Source organism: Eutrema salsugineum, unplaced genomic scaffold, assembly GCF_000478725.1.
Source record: "Eutrema salsugineum unplaced genomic scaffold, Eutsalg1_0 scaffold_9, whole genome shotgun sequence".
Classification (NCBI taxonomy): Eukaryota; Viridiplantae; Streptophyta; class Magnoliopsida; order Brassicales; family Brassicaceae; genus Eutrema; species Eutrema salsugineum.
In genome coordinates this window covers 2,382,343-2,404,197 of record NW_006256342.1, presented here as the reverse complement: position 1 = coordinate 2,404,197, position 21,855 = coordinate 2,382,343, and the positions used below count along the sequence as shown (strand labels likewise).

The window sequence follows — 21,855 nt, the reverse complement described above, 5'->3', positions numbered from 1 at the left end:
CCCAAATCTGACCTTAATCCGAGAGTATTAATCCGAATGTAATCAATCAAATTATCTGAATACGTAGAGTATATTAAAAAACTACAAAACTAAATAATTACTTATGATTTTTCGTCAAAAATCGAACCAATTCATATGATCAGTGTAACAGAAAAACAATGTAATAGTAAAATCTCTAAAACGTTAAAAGGAAAATAACCTTGAAAAAAAACTTTTTATGTTAGAATCTCTTTATGCCACCATTCCTAACTCTGTTGAGAGACCTTTGTTGAAGAGATCACATAACCTTCCCCAAACCAAAAGGTTCTCAATTAACAATTGGTCAAAGACCTCTAACAATTTCTTTTCTTCTCCCCCCTATTTGTATCTGTCAGATGCGGTGTAAATTGTGTGCTTAGTTAGAAATTTCAGCTCGACCAACTAATCAAGGTTTTAGGCGCTATTTTACAATTTTAGAACCGTTCTAATTCAAACCAAAAATCTCAATCCGTTATAGCTACACCGAATTATTCAAACTAAATCCGAAGTTTATGAAACCGGAGATAATTTACCGAACTAATCAAAATCGATGAAGTACTCTTTTTTGGCTAAACAGAAATGTATTAAAAATGTAAAAAATTTAACTACATTTAGTGAATTGTTTCTTATTTTTGTTATAATTTTGGTTTGTCTAAAATCGTACCAAATCCAACCGATAAAAATTGGTTATTCGAGTGAAAATTCTTTTCTAAAATTCTAAACTCAAATCCGAACCGGACTGAACCGAATATTGAGTGCTTGCCTTGCGATGGACAAATGATGTCATTTCATAATTCTTTTTCCTTTCTCCTTTTTGTTCATTTCCAAGCATCGGTTTCGTATAGAATTATAGGTCAGATGAAATTAATCGTGTGATATATTCATCCAGGTCTCTATAATCTCTCTATACACTAGTGTATCTCTGTAAAAATGAAAAACCCCATTCCATTAGCATTTGGATAAACCCCATTTGTCTTCTCTCATTCATGGCCATCCTCTCTTTTTCTCTCCCTCTCATCTCCTTCCTTCGTCCTCACGCCTCTCCTCGCTTCTTCCTCCTCCCTCGCCGTCTTTCTCGGCCACCTTCCCGCCGATTTCACCGCACCGCCGTTTCCGCCGTCTCCTCCGGTGTTCACAATCAACCTTCTTATCGCGAGCCCGATGATGATGCCCGCGTCTCTATTCCTACATTCCAGCAAGCAATTCAGCGCCTCCAGGTTCCTCACTCCTCTCCCTTCTATTCCCCATTCTCTCTCCTTCAATTTACGTCAACGACTCTATATTTCTCTTCTGCTGTTTTTAGGAATACTGGGCTTCCGTCGGATGCGCCGTTATGCAACCTAGCAACACCGAGGTATGGTATCACCATTACACTATCTCTCTCAACTTCTTCTCTCCACCACCTCTTACCACATAACTCCGCTTCGTCGTCTTAAGGTCGGAGCTGGCACCATGAATCCTTCTACATTTTTGAGGGTTCTTGGTCCTGAGCCCTGGAATGTTGCGTATGTGGAGCCTAGCATACGACCTGACGACAGTCGCTATGGAGAGAACCCCAATAGGCTTCAAAGACACACTCAGTTTCAGGTCATACTGAAACCTGATCCTGGAAACTCCCAAGACCTCTTTATCAACAGTCTTTCTGCTTTAGGTACTGAGAAACCTTTCCCCCTTCTATCATTGATTCCGAAATGCAACTTAATTTTCAGACTCTCAAGTGTTTCCTTGTATACGCACAGTTATATTGAATCTTTCTCCTAGTTCTGGTTGGTTCCCTTGCTCAAGATAGGTCGTCTTTATGGTGCATCAATGTAGGAAATTCTCTCTCAATCCAGATAATCTTTCTGCTTACTACTTCTTATGTGACTTTTATAGGTATTGATGTGACTCAACACGATATACGGTTTGTCGAAGACAATTGGGAGAGCCCGGTAATGTGTGAAATTCATAAATCGAGGTTTTCCATCTCTTTTAGTTTCTCACTCTATTGTCACAGAGAGCTTCAGTGTGATAGTGTCTGTTAATTTGAATGACTTACAGGTGCTTGGGGCTTGGGGTTTGGGCTGGGAGATTTGGATGGATGGTATGGAAATCACGCAATTTACTTACTTTCAGCAGGTAATCTTCATAATATGTAAAACATTTTTATGAATCAAAATGTAGATTATGGTCTGCGTTTTTTTGTTTTTGGGGTAATTTTGGTTTTCCCTTTCCCTACTGTATTTTCTGCTAACGACAATTAGAAACTTTGCTTCTTTCTAGGCTGGAAGTCTTCAGTTATCTCCAGTATCTGTTGAAATAACTTATGGGCTTGAGCGCATCCTTATGTTGCTTCAGGTCAGTCTTGTACTCCGTTTATTACTTTATTTTTTTTTTCGAATAAGAGTTCCTTATTGTTTATGTACACTTGTTTTTCCTTTTAGGTCTTTATTGTTTGGCTTAAGTTAGCCTTTCGTTTAAACTGACAGGAAGTTGACCATTTCAAAAAGATCTTATATGCTGATGGGATCACTTACGGGGAGCTTTTCTTGGAAAATGAGTAAGACTGATTCTTTTATGGATTGTTCATCATACATCATCAAAACTACTCTGTGTAATCCTGTTTCGAGACTAATATTTGGGTTACTTTTGCAGGAAGGAAATGAGCTCATATTATTTGGAGCATGCTAGCGTGGATCGCCTTCAAAAGCATTTCGATTTTTTTGACGAAGAAGCACGTTCCTTACTTGCCTTAGGCCTTCCAATCCCTGCGTATGTTTATCACATGCTTATGGTCATCCCTTATCTTCTCCATCTTTAACCATTGTCTCCTGAATTTAACAAAATTGCTTGGGGGCATGCTAGGTATGACCAGCTTCTGAAGACTTCTCACGCTTTTAACATCTTAGATGCTAGAGGTTTCGTTGGTGTAACTGAACGTGCTCGTTATTTTAGTCGAATGCGCAGGTAAGATACTAAGATCTGTTCCAGTTTTCTGAGTGTATTATTGAGCAAACCAACAAGCTTGATTAACCGGATAGGAGATGCTTTAAACAAGTCTTTACTTGTAAATATACATATATAATGTGCATATTTTTGCTTCTGTGTATCTTCTTTGAAAGAATAGCTTGGCTCGCCAATGTGCCCAACTGTGGTTAAAGACACGTGAGTCTCTTGGACATCCTCTTGGTGTTGCCTCCGAACATATTTCTCCCATTCATCACGGAGCTGCTTTGGAAAATGTGGCTGAAAAGGTTGGCGTTTTCTAGTTTGAGGATCTACAATCGGAGATTTGTTGCTGATTATTTCCCTTTTTTGATGAGTTGTGGGATATTAGTTTACGAAATATTTTGGTGTCGATAATCTTTTTAGCATTCCTTGCTGATATGGTCTACTTACGACGAGAAAGCTGGATGGTTTGATTTATGAAAACATTTCTGAAGTCGTCAACTTAGATATTTTTTTTTCTTTTCCAAACAGGTTTCTGAGGATCCAAGATCGTTTATCATTGAGATAGGGACTGAAGAGATGCCACCTCAAGATGTTATCAACGCTAGCGAACAAGTAAAATTTCATTTCCTTTGGAAAACCTTGAAAATTCTCTCTCTATCTCTCACCACTCACTCCTGGAAACTTTTGTGGGTCGCTCATGCTGCAACATTTTACTTTTCAAACTCCCTAGATCATTTTTTCCTGTGCTTCTTGTTTGTCATTTTGTGTTATGCTCTTTTGATAGATTGGGCATCAAGTAACTGTCCTTATTAATGTTGCAGCTCAGGGTTTTAGTGCTACAGTTACTAGAGAACCAAAGACTGCGGCATGGCACTGTGAAAGCATTTGGGACACCTCGCAGGCTAGTGGTAATTAATAAGATGTTTTTACTTTTACATACTATTGCTAATATGTCAACTCCAGGAACAAATTATTGCTAAACTCTAGGAACAAATTATTGCTAACATGTCAACTCTTGAAACGTATCTGAAGTTTTTGGGCTGTGGGTTATTGAGTCGAATCATGGAACTCTTGAAGTTTTTTTTGAATTTGTTCTTCTTTTTAAAGCAGTTTAACGTGAAGGTTCCCTTTTCAGGTTTTAGTTGATGCTATGTCCTCTAAGCAGCTGGAAGAGGAAATTGAAGTTCGAGGACCCCCTGCTTCTAAAGCGTTTGATGATCAAGGAATGCCGACAAAGGTTTTTTCTTTTCCTTTGGTTCTTTCTGCTCCTCAGGCACCGCTAGGCGATTAAGTTAACTATTGAAAGTATTTTGGTAGAGAGTGGTGAAATTTAAGGAAAAATCATATAAATTATTTATCCATTGGTCCTTAGGTTTTGTACTATGCTTGTTTTTACTTTTTAGCGTGCATTGATGCCTAAAGATATGTACTTATAAAATTTCTTGTTGTTCTCCAATGCCAGGCTGCAGATGGTTTTAGCCGTAGATATGGCGTTCCGTTGGAAAAATTGTACAGAAAAGTTGCTGGTGGGTCTGTTATCAGGATCTTGTGTCTTACCCAACTTCTGACTGCTTCCTTGTTCTTTGTTTCCTAGGCTGCGGTTCTGCTTTCTTTCTTTTTTGAGCTCTTTTTATTTTGTCTTTATTTTCAGGGAAGACCGAATATGTTCATGCACGAGTTACAGAGCCAGCTCGACTTGCTTTGGAGGTTTTTTTCTTGACTCCTCATGTTATGCGAAGGGACTGTTACTTTCATCTTCCATGACAAAGATATCTGTGATGTACACTTTTTATCTATTAATTTAGGAAACTGTTGATGTTCATATTTTCCTTTTGCTTTTAATATGGTGTACCTCGTAGAATTAGTATTCTAATTCCTCTACTTCACTATATCCGCATCTGATATCTTCCTCGAAGGAAAACTACAATTATTTGCTCAACATACTATATATATATATTTTTTAAAATTTGGAATCTTATCTATTGTAGGTTCTGTCAGAAGAATTACCTGGTATATTGTCTAAAATATCGTTCCCCAAGTCAATGCGCTGGAACTCTTCAGTATGTAACCTATATCTTTATACTCATATTTAAGTTCATGTAGCGTAGTTTCAGTAGTAAAAGAAGGAGTTTATATTACTGCTATTTATCTTCTGCTGTGATAAGCAGGTAATGTTTAGCAGACCGATTCGCTGGGTTATGGCCTTACATGGGGATCTGGTTGTGCCATTCTGCTTTGCTGGCAACACAAGGTATGTTTACTTGGTTACACTCGATTTTCCATGCTTCCTATGGCTTCGGTTGGCACAGAGGATAAACGTTGAAATCTCATTTTTATATGTGTATATTAATCTTAAGACCACGAATTTTCATCGGGCATTTATTAGGGATATCAGAAAGATGTAGATATGCAAAATATTTGTTGATAAAATAACAATTTGTTATATTTGTTAAATGAACAAAATGCAGTGGAAATGTATCTTTTGGACTTCGCAATACTTCCTCAGCAACACTATTGGTAAGAATGTACCTTGCACCATCGTCTGTAGGCATATTTGGATTTCATGCTTCAGATGTGTATTTTATGGTCTTCTATATATTGGCAGGTACACAGTGCAGAATCCTATGAAGATACAATGAAGAATGCTGGAATCAATATTGAGATTGAGGCATGCCCTTCATATATTCTTCTCTCTTTTTTTTCTTCTTAATTTTCAGCTGGTCTCAAATCTCTCTCCTTTTAGATTTCTAGTTATGGATCTATGTAGTCATTTCATTGGTTAACATAATACAGGAAAGGAAGAAAATCATTCTTGAGAAGTCAAATGTGCTAGCAAAAAGTGTTAATGGGCGTGTTGTTGTCCAACAGAACTTACTTAATGAGGTAAATTATGGTGTTATCAGTGATATGCTTTATCAATGGCTCCAAGAAGTTATCTTTACACCGTGATGCTAAGAAGTAAATGAATCCAGGTTGCAAATCTCGTCGAAGCTCCTGTGCCATTAATTGGAAAGTTCAAGGAATCATTCTTAGAATTACCGGAGGAGCTTTTAACTATTGTAAGCTCTTTAGAAACTAAGACCGGTTTTAATACCGTATAACCTGCTTATAATATCTGTTTACTTTCTTGTGTGTTTGTCAGCAAGTATACTAATCTAATTCATGGCCTTACTGTGGCGTACACCCTCTAGGTTATGCAGAAGCACCAGAAGTACTTTTCCATAACTGATGAGAGTGGAAAGCTATTGCCTTACTTTATTGCTGTACGACACTCTAGCCTTGCATTGTCTTCTGTTGCATGTTTTACAAAATGTTTAATGGCACAAAAACAAGTTCTTAATAGCTGACGAAACAAAGTGTGGTTTTGTTTAGGTTGCCAATGGTGCAATAAATGAGGATGTGGTGAAGAAAGGAAATGAAGCAGTTCTCAGGTTGCGATGTGTAATAAATTCCTAAAATCTTTATTCAATTGATAGATGGAATAGACCATATTAAAAAGCAACCAACGGTCATGTGATACTTTTGCAGGGCACGCTATGAAGATGCAAAGTTCTTCTATGAGGTGGACACAAGGAAAAGGTTTTCTGAATTTCGAGGTCAGCTGCAGGGAATTCTTTTCCACGTAAGTTTTTCCTTCGGATACTTGTCTTTAAGCAAGAAGCTGGTCAGAATAATACATTACTAGATGGCTTTCATGTAGTTCACTGCTGTTTCAATGGTTCAGTACTCGTACAAGTGATAAAATCAAGCCATATAATATTGACTTTAGTAGCACATACAACACAAGCTTTTCATCGATGTTTATGTAAATTTACAGGAAAAGCTTGGGACGATGCTGGATAAGATGAACCGTCTAGAAAAGATGGTAACTAAGCTTTGTTTAGCCCTCGAAATTGATGAAGATCTGCATCCGGTTGTGAAGGATGCTGCCTCACTTGCTCTGTCAGACCTTGCAACTGCTGTAGTTACAGAATTTACATCGCTGTCAGGAATAATGGCTCGTCATTATGCTCTCAGAGATGGCTATTCAGAGCAGGTAATGGATTGTTTAAGTGTATCTGCTTACGAGCGTAAGTTGCACTTGTGGCTGCTTCTTTTGCGTAATAGACTTTAGCAACTAGCCTAGTATGGTATATATCTTTTAGCATGTGCTCTATACAACAATCGTTTCCCCTGGGATGCAGATTGCAGAAGCTTTGCTGGAAATTGCACTTCCTAGATATTCGGGAGATGTCATCCCCAAAACAGATGCAGGAATAGTTTTGGCAATAGCTGATAGGTAATTTGAAAGCTTTAAGTTTTGGTGTCTCTCCCATTTCTTTCTTGGGATGCTAAACGGTTCGTCCTGTGAACACAACCTTGTTGCTGGATTGTTTACCAAAAAAAAAACCTTGTTGCTGGATTGGCGCGGATCTAAAATGCATATACTTCTGATATGATATTTGTGTTCCTATATAGTAATACCTATGTTTGTTTCAATGACCGTAGATTGGATAGCCTTGTTGGTCTTTTTGCTGCTGGTTGCCAGCCAAGTTCAACAAATGACCCATTTGGCCTTAGAAGAATATCGTATGGCTTAGTAAGTTTGTAGATATTCTGATCTAAGTTATAATTTGTCATTTTATGGATGGTGCCAAGTAATACTTTGTATGCCACAGGTTCAGATTTTGGTCGAGAAGGATAAAAATGTCAACTTCAAACATGCTCTAGAACTTGCAGCGAGTGTACAACCGATGACGGTTGAGGCAAATACTTTAGACGATGTAAGAATCACGTTCTCCATAGCTACTGAGTGGCGCCAAATCTTGATTTACAGGTTGTAAGCCATCATCTTAAAATGTCCTTAATATAATAAACTGTTCTATTGTTTTTAGGTGTATCAATTTGTTACTCGAAGACTGGAACAGCTTCTGGTTAGTGCAACTTTCTTGATGCTAATCTTTTTGCTTTCTAATTCGATCAGACATAATTCCTTGACTCTTTAAACTAAAGGACCTTAATGTCCGGTTCTTGAACAACGTTCTATCCTTTTAACAGGTTGACAACGGAGTAAGCCCTGAAGTAGTTAGGTCTGTTTTAGCAGAACGTGGAAACGATCCTTGTCTGGCAGCAAGAACTGCGTACAAGGTAATTGAATCGTAATATGATCCAATAGCGACTAGATATGGGATTAGGTGATAGTTGAGAAGCATTTGGGCATCATTTTCCTTCAAGCCAGGTATTATGGCGATTGGATTAAGCCTAGTTTAGAAGGGTGTTTCTAAATTTTGATTGGATGAAGCTCATCTGCGATCTAGTATTAGAGACTACAAAACCGACTGGACATTGGTATTAAAATTGGGATTGGTTTATGGTTTAAAGTCGATGAGTTCATTTAGTAGCAGTGTAGCACAATGGTTTTACAAGGACTTGGTTATCTTCTGGTTTGGAATGCTGCTCTGTCGTTTGCTACGCAGTTCATAGTCTCAAAACAAACATAGTGATTTTGCTCATAAGAAGCTAACGGAGCTGGGGGTTTTGCAGATGGAAAAGCTAAGCAAAGGTGAGATCTTTCCGAAGATAGTGGAAGCATATTCCCGTCCCACACGCATTGTCCGTGGGAAAGATGTTGATGTTGGAGTTGAGGTACTTGACGGTTGTGTCTGATCAGAATGGCAAAAGAGCATCTGTCTAACATTTGAATAATGCAACCACAGGTGGATGAGGATGCATTTGAGACTTCCCAAGAGAAAAAGTTGTGGAACGCTTACACCTCTATCAAAGATGGAATTCACACTGGTAACTCCACTTTTCTTCTCTCCATTGGATTCTCTCAATCAATCAAACAAAGAAACAAATTTCTCCCACTGCTTCCAAAATTTCAGGCATAGAAATCGAGGAGTTCACTGAGATATCCACGCAGTTGCTGGAGCCGCTCGAGGATTTCTTCAACAATGTGTTCGTGATGGTGGTAAGTTGAAACTTTGTTCACACTGTGCTCGAGGATGTAATTAGAGAGCTCATCGTTGAATTATACGGTTGCAGGAGGAAGAAAGAGTGAGGAAGAACAGACTCGCTCTTCTCAATAGCATTGCAAATCTTCCCACAGGAATCGCTGACCTCTCAGTTTTGCCTGGTTTTTGAGGTTATACATGTTTTTCCTTTTTTTTTTCCTTCACAATTGTTTTTTGAATTTTCCTTTGTTGTTGTGTATTAATGCCTTTAGTTGGTTACCCATGTTATGCGTGGGTTATATATTTAGTTAATTCTATATTGTACTTTTTTTTGGGTTAATTTATGGTTTTAGTAGAATGATGTGTTTATTAACAAAATAAAAGTGGAATGATATTATTGTTTATTCTTTATATAAAGTGGTTTTTTACATATGAATTGTAAATGTGATCTTAATATTATTTCTTAATTTATATATTGATACAATACAATCTGTTTTATTACTATATATTTTAGTTAATCAAACATATCTCTAAGATCTTACGCTAAAAAGTACTGTCTACTTTTTGTATTAAAATGAGTCATTTTATTTAATTCTTAGCTTCAATTTTGCCACAAAAATTGGAAGTTAGTTTTTTTTTTTTATGGATTAAACTTAACATTACAACAAAAGGTTGTTGTTTTTATAAATCTGCTATGAGCAAAAGCTTTTCCCCCTCCAACACAACTTCAGAATACTTCAGAATATCAATTTTTAAGCGTCGAACTTATGTTTTGTTTCCTTACAATTTCCTGTGTAAGTAATTTGCTACCTGGAACTGGAAAATTCCATGAAAATGATTGCAATGTAAACCACTTGATCCATAAAAACCCAACATACTCTTGCCCTTTTTCTGGTTGTTTACATAAATTATCCCAATGGGCCAAAGCTTTTAGTATCCGACCCACTGAAATAATAAACTCGTAAGCCGGTTAAAGCCGAAACCCTAGATACCGAAAAGAAAATAAATCCTGAAAATTCCCCCAATTTCTATCATCCCCCGTTCCTACTTCTCGTCGTCGGTCTAAATCACTTCCGGTATTTTGGATTTTGTCTCTTTCTCTATCTCTTTTGTGTTGTTGAATGTCGATCGATTCTTCTTGCCAATCTGTATACTGAATTTGTTTTTTTTTTCGATTTCAGTGAAAATAAAATGGACTACTCATCTCCGCCGCCGCCAATGGGTGGTAAATCGCCGGAGGCAGTGATGGAACAGATGCAGACGCAGCTCGCTCAAGCTTATGCGGAGGAGTTCATCGAGACACTGAGAGTTAAATGTTTCGACAAATGCATAACAAAGCCAGGATCAAGCCTTAGTGGAGGTGAGAGTAGCTGCATCTCTAGATGTGTTGATCGTTACATGGAGGCTACTGGAATCATCAGCCGAGCTCTTTTCCAACAACAACGTTGATGCACAGATTACTTGCTCAACTTTCCGAGTCGATTTCTTTATTGAAAAAAGCTATTTACTTGTTGAAATCTTTGGCCATCCTCAGGTTTGGTTTTTGATTTTGAAGAATTATATTAAACTTATAAGAGTGTTTGAACAATCTACGCTTATAATCTGATTGTCATGCCTTTAAATTTTTATATGAAAAATATCAAAAATGTTAGTCCTAGGAAATTCGAAATGATATGAGATCATGGGATGTTAGCATACAACGTTGATGCCATGTAGATTTTGCTCTTGTCTCTTAATCCAGTTTAGCTTAGATTGGTTTTTGGGATGATGAAGTTGCTTCTGTATGTTTGGACATATAAAATGATTAAATCATTGCTATGAGGTATGCAAATCTTCTGAGCTTTCTATCGACCTTAAACAGTGCGAATTAAGTTGAACAAATCCCATTTTTGCATTGCTCAGGCTTGGTGTGTGTGTTGGGAATATTGGGTAATTTGTAGATGTTTTCGAACTCCATTGGAATGTAAAAGAAAAAATCTCGAATGTAATAGCTTTATTACTTTTTTTCATGACAATGAAGTCTGAGCTGAAAAAAAAAAAACGTTCTCACGTCAATGTGTGCTGTAATCTAGTGGATAATTAGTTGATAACATACCATCTCGATGGTATTATTATGGTTACTTCATTGTGGACAACGGTGTCATAAGGAGTCTATATGTATGGACAACGGATCAATCCGCATGCCGCATAATATGATGATGCTCTAACTAACAAATAAATTAAAATATTATAATAGATTTTCTTATAAAATAACCTAACAAGAGCCAAGAGGAACAAACAGTAAAATTTTGAAGAATCTGCAAAGAGACCTGCTAGATCACTGGTCATAAAACGAGACGTGTTAGACGGTTAATGCTCGGGTCTTTGACGTGTTACCCCGTTTGTCTGACCTGCCAAAATCGTTTTAGTTAGTGTTAGAATAAGAAGGGTCTTATTGGTCTTTTTAGTTCTTATATGTATAACACGTGAATCCCACGTGCCGGAGATATTTTAGTTGTTGTCCGTAAGCTTTTTTTGATTTTTCGTTTTACTTTTCTTCTCGCAACTTCTCCATTTAATCAGTTTCTCTGCAGCTGACTTACGACGACTTGTCTTCTCTCACTCCATCTCTGTTCCTTGCTGCTCCCTTCGGTTTCTGCTGGGTACGCTCGTTTTTCTCTTCGAAATTTTCGGTCTTTCGTGTCTGTGAATTGTGATGGATAGATATATATATATATATATATATATCAGGTTTTCGATTGCACTTTTTTTTTGTGTTCTTTTGTCTCCGACGAATAGAAGAAAAGTAGTGAGGAGGAGAATTATAGGCGTTTTTTTTTTTATAAAAAATTCCGTTTTGGTCCATTTTTTCCGAAATTGGGTGGGATCTTGATGGAGATTGAAAAACTACTCAATTCTTCTTCATCATAAATGTTCTCCCTTTCTCTATCAGCTCGGTGATTGATCCTTCTTGACCGATCCGTTTCTACTAGATTTTTTTGAATTTTCTTAAGTTTTTTTTTTAATGCTTAGTAGTAGGTAGCTGAGTCATGCGTGGTCTGTGTTCGAGTCACATGAATCAAATGAACCTTTTTTTGTTGTTGTATAGCGTCCATTGCATGTTGCTTGTTTCTCTGTGACTCCTCTGGTGATGTAGTCTGTTATAATTCTCCTTCATGTACTTTGTACGGGGAGTATTAGCTTTTGCTATTATATATGGCGCTTATTCATTGTGGTAACTTTTACAGAATAACATTTTGATACTGGACCCTATTGCTGTTCGAAATGTTTCGTCGCAAGACTTCTTCGAAAACCGATCAAGAGAGTAATGAGACAGCTCTCAGAGAGGCAAAGGTAAAAACTTTCCAGGGCTTTCTGGTGATTCTCAAATAACTTGGAATATATGATTCGTAGAAGGTGATCTTTTTTTGTTTTTCTTATCTTAATGGTTCTAGCTCAAAGAGCTTAAGGCTCTCCTCGGTCAGCTCTCTGGAAGGAGTTCACTTTATTGTTCAGATGCGTGTCTGAAGAGATATCTGGAAGCTAGGAATTGGAATGTAGGAAAAGCTAAGAAGATGCTTGAGGAGACTCTTAAATGGAGATCGACTTTTAAACCGGAGGACATCCGATGGGTAAGTATCAAGAATCTTGGATTTTCTTTGGAGAAATCCTCATAAAAAACTTACCTGTTGACCCTTGCTTTCTTCTAGAATGAAGTTTCAGGTGAAGGTGTGACTGGAAAAGTTTACAAAGCTGGATTCCATGACAGAAGTGGAAGAACGGTTCTTATACTGAGACCTGGCTTGCAGGTTTCTAAAGATCATCTTCTTCTTGGTTAATATTTTAGAGCGAGTTTAACTTCGGGGCAAAAGATAAACCATCCAGTTTTATTTTTCATGAAAATTTCTGCAGAACACGAAATCTTTAGACAATCAGATGAAACATTTGGTGTATCTCATTGAGAATGCTATTCTGAATCTGCCAGAGGATCAAGAACAGATGTCCTGGCTTATTGACTTCACGGACTGGACACTGAGCACCAGTGTGCCTATTAAATCTGCTAGAGAGACTATCAACATACTGCAAAATCACTACCCAGAGAGACTAGCTGTCGCTTTCCTCTACAATCCTCCAAGACTCTTTGAGGCATTCTGGAAGGTTTGAAAAAAACCCTGCTTCTCCACTTGAATGAATAATGTATGTGCAGGAACATTTGATTTTAAATTTGTGTTTTTTTGTGTTGTTTCACAGATAGTGAAGTACTTTATTGATGCAAAGACATTCATCAAGGTGAAATTTGTTTACCCAAAGAACCCGGAAAGCGTGGAGCTTATGAGCTCATTTTTCGACGAGAAAAATCTCCCAACCGAATTTGGAGGGAAAGCTTTGTTGCAGTATAACTATGAAGAATTCTCCAAGCAAATGAACCAAGACGATGTTAAAACTGCAAACTTCTGGGGATTGGTTCAAAGTAACCATCACCAGCAGCACGTGAGCAGTGGGTTTTCTGGAGCCGAAATTGCCCCTGAGCCAATCCAAACCAACCCTTAACCGGTTTTGAACGCAATATCATTTTTAATCGAGTGATTTATAGTTCATGGGAGAGAGAAGTTGAAAGATTTAGACATTAGCATTGATCAAATAAAAGGATTTGTGTGTATCCAAGTTACTCTTGAAGTTAATCCAAAAACTCTTACACTCATAATCATTTATATACAGGCAGGAAGCAGATAATACCAGCAACAAGCTTTGTGTCTTTCAGTCTTTTTTTTTTCTTCTATATCTCAACAAACACAAGGTAATGATTCTTTCAAAATTTTAAGGCACAAACAAAGAGAAAAAAAAAAACACATGAAGAAAGATTATACTACACAGCAGTATTAGCTATTAGACTATGTAGCTTAGAGTTCTGCAGTCAAAAGAGATTTGCGATGGAGTGGAGTTAGAAGCAGAGAAGGAGGAGAAGCTTGAGGCAATTCGAGTGAAACTAGATGAGCCTTCTTCTGAAGTTTCTGGTGGTTGATTGATAGGTACGCACCAAAAGGCCAACCCCAATGCCAAGACCTACACATACACCAAGACCAATTCCCACACCAACCCTCACACCGGCATTGAACCACGACATCTCTCCATCTTCACCGTCTGTATACTCTCTTCTCAGATACATGTCGCCGTATTCTCCATCATAATCTTGTTTGTAGCTTCCGTATTCTGTTACCTGCACAAGGAAAAAAACTTTCATACTTAGGATAAAAACACTGCAATTATCGACAAGAAAAATAAGTATCAAACAATTATAGAGATACTCAAGTAGTTTGACTAAAAAAAAAAACAAGAGATACTCAAATAAAGAATACAATGGTCATTCAATCACTTGTAGAATAGAGGTTAATCGTATTTTTGTTCCAATCTTAAAACTGGTGTCTACACCTCTATGATTAATAGGTGGGAAGCTCTTAACCTACGATGAGTATGAATATCCATTTCCAAAAGGTTTTGACAATGTCAACTGCAACAACCTCCAAATAAAACTTCAAGCGAATCTTAACATTAACTTTTCAATAGAAACGTTTTCCCGAATAAGTTTATGCATAATTAAAAGATGATATATTTTAGCATTACATGTGAAAACCACGATATTTCAATTAATGGGCCACAGGAGGATAAGAGTTCAGATATAAAGATCACAGGACATGAGGGAATTGGGAGAGAGAGAGAGAGTCTGTGAGTGTGTGAGGGGGAGAGAGAGAGAGCTATCTATTGACTTGTAAAATATGTCAGGCGACTCAGGCCCCATACCTCACATGATCATTTATCACGAAGTTGGTCCACTTCAATATCTAAAGGAATTATCTTCCTAAGAGTACCAAGTAACATGTCTCCAGATATGAAATTTCAAAACCATGAAAAAATTAATGCTCATACTGCCTACAGCATGACCACGAAGACTCATAGCATTCAGTGTGTTGAACTTGGACACCAACTAGAATAAAACAATTTAGGAAGCATTGTAATAATCTTGAAACAGTGAAGTACCAAATTGAAAATTACCTGATAATCAAGCTCTGATGAGTTGCCTTTCTGAGGCTCACCGGTTTCATACTCTGGAATCGAATCTAATGCACTCCCTCTATTGTGCTTCTTTCTGAAACCGAGCTGTAGTGTCTTGGTTAAGATGATTGGTGTCCCTGAAAAGCAACCAGTGACGTAGACTTCTATAGTTGGCAATGGAGATGATAACTCCGAACATCCAATATGTTTCTCCTTCAAGAAACCAGACCCTGCGGTGATCTCAGCTTCACAGTTCATGTTCCACCGTTTCGTGCTATGCTTAGACTCACCAGTGAAACCATTACTACCGGACATCTCAAGAGTTCCAGACAAAACCAGCTCATCTTTGTCATATACCTCAAACTTGACACTACCGGATAATCTGATATTGTCAGTGCTGATAAAGGTAGCTACTTCGGATTTCTTATCAACTCGATCTCGCCTTAACTGAGAGGAAACTCCTTCGGAGTAAATGCTCATTCGAACACCGTTTATCTCCAGAAGAGAGTCTGGATCCAAAGGAATGTGAGTGATGGTGAGGAGCTCAGGTGTGGAATCATCCACCTTGAAATTGCTGATTCTGACATAGAACACTCTCAAATCGAGCAACGGCGAAGATAATGATGTTGTTGATGATGAAGATATTCTGGAATTGTGATGGTGATAACCCTGATATCTGACCATCTGATATGCTTCTCCGTTGTTACGTGTCTCATAAGGTTCCACCATGATTTAAGAACCAATATCCCAATTTCTATTTCTCACTGAATCGAAACATTTGCATCAGAGACGCCGTGTATGTTGGATTTGGTTTGCAAAACGGGCTTTTGCTGCAGAAAATTTGGAATCAATGAGAATAACGTGAGATTCGAACACAATTAGAAAGCAATAGCTTTCTTCCTGGATTTGAGAAGACAAAACCCCAAAAAGAGAGACCTGAATAACTAAAATCGTTTTTTCAAGGAAATGGAATGATTAAAAAAAATCTTCAATGAGAAAGAATTATTCATTCTCAAAATGGGAGATTTCTAAAAGGAATAACATCACAACTATAAATCGCTGAACGATTCTCAAAAAAGAAATGTCAAGATTGAAACTTTACTCACTTCCTAAAAACAGAGACATGGTCAAAGAAATAAAAATATCCAATCTTCTATTTGGAAACCGCAGAGATTGACCCAGGTGACAAAAACAGAAAGGAAGAAGAGATTCAGAAATTTAAAACTTTCTTTCTATCACAAAGGAAGTATCTGTAAAAAAAGAGAAATTTTTAAGAATTTTCTCAAAAACCCAGAAAAATCCGCAGAAAAGAAAGGAGAGAAAGAAAGCAACAAAAAAAAAAGAGGAAAGGAAGCTCACCCAGAAGATGTTACATCCACAAACCAACTTACTTAATCTGGTGCTTAATATTAATCCTCCTGTCTGTGTCCCCAAAATAAAAATAGAAAATTTATATGGCCAAGTAGGATTTGATTAGATCTCTCTCCTATATCATAGCTCTCGATATATTGCGAGCTCGGCGCGTGGCCAAGGTTAATGACGACCCCAGTTGAGATTTAAATCAAAAAAAAAAAAAAGAAAAAAAAATTGTCCCTTTTTCGAAGAATTAGAAGGAAAAAAAAACGAAATTCGCTTTTATCTTTACCGAAAATATTGTATGTGGTGTAATCTCGAGGTTAAAAAAGAGTAATCCGTGGAAAAATAATCAGAAATCAGAAGAGAGTGATGGGAAGAACTAAGAAGGATTGAATTGTCTTTGTTGTTTATGATCCAACGGGGAGGAGGAAAGAGCAAGAAAAGAAGATGGGGCTCTTCTGACTTTCGTGATCACGTGATCTTATCCACTTAGGTCCAAAAGCCGAATTCGCTGTTTACGAGACACACCGCGTCGGTCGCTTTCATGAAAAACAACGCGCATTCTCTTGTCGGTTTTTTAAAACGGTCAGTTTTTGGGCCTTGCTGGGCCTTTTTTTTTTTTTGTACTTACGCCCGGTTATTTTTCTGAAATGATAATAAACGTCGTTTTCTGTTTGGGATTCTCGTGCGTGAGTCATAAGTTTTGTTGTAAAGAAAGTTTCATTTTCTCATTCGTTGTATACTATTCAATACAAAAGAATGTCACCGTTGGAATATCTATCTCACATGATCGATATAAGTTTTCGATTAATAGTGAATTGAACGCTCATCATATATGCATTCTGTGTTTTGCTATTATTTAAAAGAAGAAGACGAGGTGTAAAAATCAAAATAACACCAACAGGACTTACAATAAACTACACGTACTGTATATAGCAAAGAAATGGAGATATATAAAAACATAAAGATCGTATATTCGTATGAAATGTATTTGTGAGTTTATCATGGATTCGGAAGTTTTGATTAGAACTCAAACCTAACACACACAAATTGCAGCTAGCGACGGGGTGGTGATAAGTTGGCAATATCCTTGCAAATCACTAGATTATACAAATTTCAATCTTGGATGATAATTCGCGATTTTAGTAGTTTGTGTATGCTTGAATAACGTATAAAAAAACAAAAGCAAGGATATGTTATTTTTTTTGTCCAATTCTATAGGATATATTATACATTGTCATAGATGTATTATACTGGTGGATAATAACCAACGGACAAAAATAAAATCTACTTTTTCTACAGAAATTTTATCTGAACACTAAAGAGTGGGCGGCTTTTTATTCAATTTTTCTGTCTGTAAAACATTAAAAAGAAAAGGCATGAGAAACTTTTTTTATTGCTCTTGAAGATATTTAAAACATAAAAGCAGCTGTTCAATATTATATTCTATTGAAAAAATCAAGCTGATGGGGAAGAGAAGGTTTCAGAGAGCAAAGGAACCGTCATCAGTGACGGCAACGGGAGCAAAAGCTTCATCTCCGCCGGAGTCTCAAACGACACGGAGACGAAGAGGAAGACCAAGGAAGAATCTTGAGAACCCAGAAGATTTCAAGAAAGAAGAATCCGAAGAAGACGAAGATTACGAGGAGTACGAAGATGAAGAAGAAGATGAACAAGTTAAGATTATCAACAGAGAGAAACAGAAGAAGAAAGTTAGGAGTAGCAGTAGTGTCGATGAAGGGCAAAAGTGGAAACAGGAAGACTTAGCGGAGGAACAGGAGGAGGAGATGAAGCCGGAGATGAAGGTGAAGACGGTGGCGCCGCCGTCATTTAGACGGTCGAGGAGGAAAAGCACGCCGGTGAAGAGCTGGTAAATTGTTAGCACCATATCAGTGGAGTTTTTTGATTTTGCGTGTTCATGGATTAACAGTTGTTGAATTTTATAAATTAACTAAAAACCCTCATGGGAAAAAAGAAAATCTTTGATTTTTAATTTCTCGGATATCTTAGTTCAAAACAATAATTTTTTTCCGTCCATCTCAGTCAGTGTTATATTTTTGGTGAATTAAAGCTATTTCCAGTGAGGAAGCAAATGGCGATGAAATTATACTAATAACTAATCATTAGGTTAAATTAATTGTTTCGTAAGAATGATTTGTAGTTGTAGCAGGTTGATTAATTTTTGGTTTGTGTAGTTGATGGTTACGTCCCTTTCGGATTTTGGAAAGATTATGAAAAAAAAAAGATACGTCGCACATGGTGAACGGATAAGTTAAGAAACTAATGGATATTGCTAGTGAAACAACTTGTCTGTTATTTAAATAGCAATATTTAATAGAGTATTTAATATAAGACCTTGCTGTAATTATTAAACTAAATTACATACAAATCGGAGTAAAGAATGTAGAAAAAAAATTATAATCGGGGTAGAGATATCATGATTCACGAGGTGTAGGGATAATTACTAATTTCACACAAGACAATATTGGCCCCGAAAGGCTTCACGTGCATAATCATCTTCAGTGAGAATTCCAAAACATAGAAACTAATGAAGTTTTTGATCTCAAAAAAAAAACTTATGAAGATACCCGGTTTGAGGACTAGATTCAGACTTGATTATTATAAAGTTTGATATGTTTTCTAAACTTCAACGTCTTTCCAAACACTTTTAAGTTGACCAAAAAAACAAAAGCTTTAGAGCTAGAAGACAAGATTTTTTAGGCTATTACAAAATGACTTAGCTTACTCCTGTCTTAAGCTAAAACAGCCTGCGGTTTAGGGTGGTGATGCCTTTCCTTCTTGTAACGCAGCTGCTCTGGATCAAACCCACCTTCCTCTGCTCCATAAACCGCCCATGATGGTGTTGGTGCCATATAGTCTGTGCTCGTGAACGGTTCTCCAGAAGCCACCTATACAAAATTCATTCAAAAGTGTTGTTAAACAAAAACTAGCATGAATCTTGATTTTGAGATGATCCTATCTTGTGTTTAGTTTAACTAACTAACCAGATCGTGGAACTTTTCATAGTCAATCCAAGTGAACCACTTTCCATTCACTTTAAACTTTTCGGTTCTCCCTAGAAGAACACAGCAAGAATGTGCGTGCTCACAAGCAACCTCGTATTCTCCATTGCTCTTCAGAGACAGAGCTTCTGAGAATGATTTGACATCTGCGTGCCATGGTACGTTCTCCATTGTCAACTTTGATGTCGCAGATCTGTTTTTGTTTCCAGAAGATTACCAATAAGTAATGATGTGTGTGCAACAAGAGTGGGGAGAGAGAGAGAGAGGAGAGCAAGTGAAGCACACTCACGATCCGCAATATGTGACGCCTTTGATCTCGATGAAATCAGGTTTCCCAATGCTGAATAGGTTGAAATACGCATCTAGCTCCTCTGTGTTCCATCCTTTGACAAGTGTTAAACGGTAGACGGTTCGCTGCTGCTTCTCATCGAGAGCTTTCAAGGAGTCCTAGAACACAAACAGTGCAGCCATTATACCTTTACCTCAGCTTTAAATTACATTTCAAAGCTTCATTACATAGAAGAGGTTATTTAAATTACTCACAATAAACCGCTCCCAGAAGTCTGCAAAGAGAGGCCTATCTATAGCCTTTAAGCTCTCTTTGGTGGCAGCATCTACACTTACGTACAACTGTCAATATCAACGATAATGAGTTAGGCAATTTGGTTCTGTTAAGAGCATGAAGGCTCCATCACCAATCTGGAAAATCATGTACAAAACAGACACCACGTACCTGGGTGATAGGCTTCATCATCAAAATCTTTTCGGGGAATTGTGCATTAGTAACCAAAAATGTGGAAATACGCCTTCCATGTAGCTCATCTACAAGGGCATTGATCTCTGGATACATAATTGGCTCACCAACAAGTGATAACGCACAATGCCTTGGTGTTAGGCCCTCTTGTAATTTCTCTGGAGTTACACCTGAAGAATATCCCGCCAATACAAAGCGTCAGCATCTGACATTCAACTAAGTGGTGGAAAAAAGTCAATTAAGTAAACAAAACACGCAGATTAACTTTGACTTCCAAGAGTGCCTACAAGTTATTGGGGATCGAAGCTTTTTAGGTGCAAAATTTTTTTAAACAACTTTCAAGATATATGTGAATCCTATATAAATGAACTTGGGTTTCATAAACTATGAGATATCTAAATAGGTTCTAGACCCCAACTTGACCCACGGATACCCATAAACTTTCAGAGTAAGTTTTTAAAGCATGTATCATCTGCAAGCCAAGATAGGAGAAAGATATAAGCAGACCTGGAACTCCTTTCATCTGTTTAATCATCTTTGTATGCAGATCTAGAGCACCTTTCACAATCTCTTTAGGATCGTCCATCTTCCACTGCCAGCTCTTTCCCACAGGATTTGTGTGATGCCTCCAACAGAAGACACATTTGTTTGCACAAGCCAAACTAGGTGTTGTCTCCATGCACCTTGCTTATTCAAAAACCAAATACCTTAACATAAGAATCACGACCTACAAGCATAAGGCTAGGGGAACAAAGACAGAAATGTCAGTTAAACCTGTGACTCTCAATGCCATAAAAGGAGTGTTTGTAGCAGCCTCCCCTGCCTCTAAGTTGTGACTTTGTCCATCTACATATTTTAACCCCACTATGCGAACCAATGATTTTATACCCCTGCAAAGTTTCACAGAACTTCAGAAAGTGTACAGGTCATGTTCATTCAAGTAAAGGCGAGAAAATGAAAATCACAAGTCTGCTTCAAAGCTCAAGCAACAGAACCATATAGACATTTGAAACAAAATCCAAAGAATCAGCTTCACCACTAATTAAATCCAAAGCAAAGAACAAGACAGCGGAATTCAAGCAATCAAGAAATACCTGCTTCGTTAAGCTTGCTCTAATCACAGGGGTCACCATTTCCTTCTTTCCATCACCTTTAGGCACTTTAACTAAGCCATTTCTCCTTGAAGGAGCTTTTCCAGCAATATCTTCGAGATCAACAATATCTCCACTATTGTCTTCCTCCTCATCATCGGTTGAATCTATATATTCGTGATCACTCTCAGCAGCAACATTCTGAGCAACCCCATCTTTTTCATGAGCAGAACCTACCTTCAGAAACCTAATCACTCCAGCACACCAGTCCTGAAATGCTCGGTCCAGTTCTCCGTCATCAACATCACCTTCTCCCACCGGAATCATCTCGACTCCACCCAATCCTACCATCCGGCTCGACAATTCCTTCGCCACTGCGTTATACGATTCACCATAAGCACGGCTCCCGACGCCGAAAACGGCGAATTTGCATTCGGAGAGAAGAAGCGAGCCGACTCGGAAATCCTCGGCGCTCTCGGACAGCCAGTTCACGAGAAACTCTCCGTTCTGAGGCGGCTTCCCGCCATCCCACGTCGACGCGATGAATAAAACTAGATTTTCCTTGGGGAGATCCTCGGGCTCGTAGTCCCGTGGATCGACGAGATCAAATGCGATGTCGTTCGATGCGCAGAGCTCGTGCAGCCGTTGAGCTAGGACTTTGGATGTGCCGGTCTCGGATATGAAGAAGATCTTTCCTCTGCTGGCTTTCGAGGTAGGGC

The 21,855-nt window shown here is 37.9% G+C and overlaps 6 protein-coding genes across 9 annotated transcripts; 4 read left to right on the top strand and 2 right to left on the bottom strand.

Moving 5' to 3' along the window:
* Positions 1–927: 927 nt before the first annotated feature.
* On the top strand, positions 928–9,288 carry LOC18008156 (glycine--tRNA ligase, chloroplastic/mitochondrial 2). Of its 2 annotated transcripts, XM_006390280.2 has the most exons (34): positions 928–1,235; positions 1,322–1,372; positions 1,456–1,669; positions 1,894–1,949; positions 2,059–2,136; positions 2,281–2,355; positions 2,487–2,557; positions 2,653–2,769; positions 2,863–2,964; positions 3,125–3,251; positions 3,478–3,561; positions 3,771–3,857; positions 4,085–4,186; positions 4,412–4,475; positions 4,601–4,656; positions 4,938–5,009; positions 5,118–5,200; positions 5,418–5,466; positions 5,555–5,617; positions 5,743–5,832; positions 5,922–6,008; positions 6,141–6,212; positions 6,322–6,380; positions 6,478–6,571; positions 6,767–6,985; positions 7,134–7,228; positions 7,438–7,528; positions 7,608–7,712; positions 7,824–7,862; positions 7,987–8,076; positions 8,473–8,574; positions 8,646–8,727; positions 8,814–8,899; positions 8,974–9,288. In XM_006390280.2, the coding sequence occupies exons 1-34, from the start codon at positions 1,005–1,007 to the stop codon at positions 9,070–9,072; spliced, it is 3,192 nt and encodes a 1,063-aa protein (XP_006390342.1). In that variant the 5' UTR covers positions 928–1,004; the 3' UTR covers positions 9,073–9,288. The 2 variants fall into 2 exon arrangements, with proteins under 2 accessions (XP_006390342.1, XP_024013842.1); XM_024158074.1 differs by lacking the exons at positions 928–1,235; positions 1,322–1,372 and having other exon boundaries at positions 1,894–1,975.
* Positions 9,289–9,851: 563 nt separating this feature from the next.
* Positions 9,852–10,510, top strand: LOC18008842 (mitochondrial import inner membrane translocase subunit TIM13). Its single transcript, XM_006390279.2, has 2 exons — positions 9,852–9,958; positions 10,064–10,510. Exon 2 carries the CDS (start codon positions 10,074–10,076, stop codon positions 10,329–10,331), a length of 258 nt encoding a protein of 85 aa, XP_006390341.1. The 5' UTR covers positions 9,852–9,958; positions 10,064–10,073; the 3' UTR covers positions 10,332–10,510.
* Positions 10,511–11,377: 867 nt separating this feature from the next.
* On the top strand, positions 11,378–13,563 carry LOC18008122 (phosphatidylinositol transfer protein 3). Of its 2 annotated transcripts, XM_006390278.2 has the most exons (6): positions 11,378–11,524; positions 12,110–12,215; positions 12,317–12,493; positions 12,572–12,670; positions 12,774–13,019; positions 13,113–13,563. In XM_006390278.2, the coding sequence occupies exons 2-6, from the start codon at positions 12,147–12,149 to the stop codon at positions 13,410–13,412; spliced, it is 891 nt and encodes a 296-aa protein (XP_006390340.1). In that variant the 5' UTR covers positions 11,378–11,524; positions 12,110–12,146; the 3' UTR covers positions 13,413–13,563. The 2 variants fall into 2 exon arrangements, with proteins under 2 accessions (XP_006390340.1, XP_024012128.1); XM_024156360.1 differs by lacking the exon at positions 11,378–11,524 and having other exon boundaries at positions 12,579–12,670.
* Positions 13,540–16,658, bottom strand: LOC18009266 (uncharacterized protein At1g01500). Of its 2 annotated transcripts, none has more exons than XM_006390275.2 (3): positions 16,272–16,658; positions 14,913–15,742; positions 13,540–14,079 (listed from the first exon to the last, which is right to left on the bottom strand). In XM_006390275.2, exons 2-3 carry the CDS (start codon positions 15,639–15,641, stop codon positions 13,849–13,851), a joined length of 960 nt encoding a protein of 319 aa, XP_006390337.1. In that variant the 5' UTR covers positions 15,642–15,742; positions 16,272–16,658; the 3' UTR covers positions 13,540–13,848. The 2 variants fall into 2 exon arrangements, with proteins under 2 accessions (XP_006390337.1, XP_006390339.1); XM_006390277.2 differs by having other exon boundaries at positions 16,019–16,280.
* Positions 16,659–17,656: 998 nt separating this feature from the next.
* LOC112086400 (nucleolin) lies at positions 17,657–18,351 on the top strand. The gene has a single exon (XM_024155285.1). It carries the CDS (start codon positions 17,735–17,737, stop codon positions 18,140–18,142), a length of 408 nt encoding a protein of 135 aa, XP_024011053.1. The 5' UTR covers positions 17,657–17,734; the 3' UTR covers positions 18,143–18,351.
* Positions 18,352–18,864: 513 nt separating this feature from the next.
* Positions 18,865–21,850, bottom strand: LOC18008095 (S-adenosyl-L-methionine-dependent tRNA 4-demethylwyosine synthase; the record flags this gene model as incomplete). The annotated part of the gene is made up of 8 exons (XM_006390274.2): positions 18,865–19,177; positions 19,274–19,484; positions 19,581–19,738; positions 19,835–19,921; positions 20,025–20,215; positions 20,553–20,728; positions 20,820–20,935; positions 21,140–21,850. Coding segments are annotated over 8 exons (1,806 nt in total), but the record flags the coding sequence as incomplete, so codon positions are not given.
* Positions 21,851–21,855: the final 5 nt, after the last annotated feature.

Excerpts from the sequence above, each read along its gene's own strand:
- LOC18008156 (XM_006390280.2), top strand. The coding sequence starts at position 1,005 with ATGGCCATCCTCTCTTTTTCTCTCCCTCTCATCTCCTTCCTTCGTCCT. Across the intron at positions 2,770-2,862 it reads TTAGGCCTTCCAATCCCTGC|GTATGACCAGCTTCTGAAGA; the intron begins GTATGTTTATCA and ends GGGGCATGCTAG. Across the intron at positions 3,252-3,477 it reads TGGAAAATGTGGCTGAAAAG|GTTTCTGAGGATCCAAGATC; the intron begins GTTGGCGTTTTC and ends TTTTCCAAACAG.
- LOC18008842 (XM_006390279.2), top strand. The coding sequence starts at position 10,074 with ATGGACTACTCATCTCCGCCGCCGCCAATGGGTGGTAAATCGCCGGAG.
- LOC18008122 (XM_006390278.2), top strand. The coding sequence starts at position 12,147 with ATGTTTCGTCGCAAGACTTCTTCGAAAACCGATCAAGAGAGTAATGAG. Across the intron at positions 12,216-12,316 it reads CAGCTCTCAGAGAGGCAAAG|CTCAAAGAGCTTAAGGCTCT; the intron begins GTAAAAACTTTC and ends TAATGGTTCTAG. Across the intron at positions 12,494-12,571 it reads AACCGGAGGACATCCGATGG|AATGAAGTTTCAGGTGAAGG; the intron begins GTAAGTATCAAG and ends GCTTTCTTCTAG.
- LOC18009266 (XM_006390275.2), bottom strand. The coding sequence starts at position 15,641 with ATGGTGGAACCTTATGAGACACGTAACAACGGAGAAGCATATCAGATG. Across the intron at positions 14,080-14,912 it reads CATCAGAGCTTGATTATCAG|GTAACAGAATACGGAAGCTA; the intron begins GTAATTTTCAAT and ends TTCCTTGTGCAG.
- LOC112086400 (XM_024155285.1), top strand. The coding sequence starts at position 17,735 with ATGGGGAAGAGAAGGTTTCAGAGAGCAAAGGAACCGTCATCAGTGACG.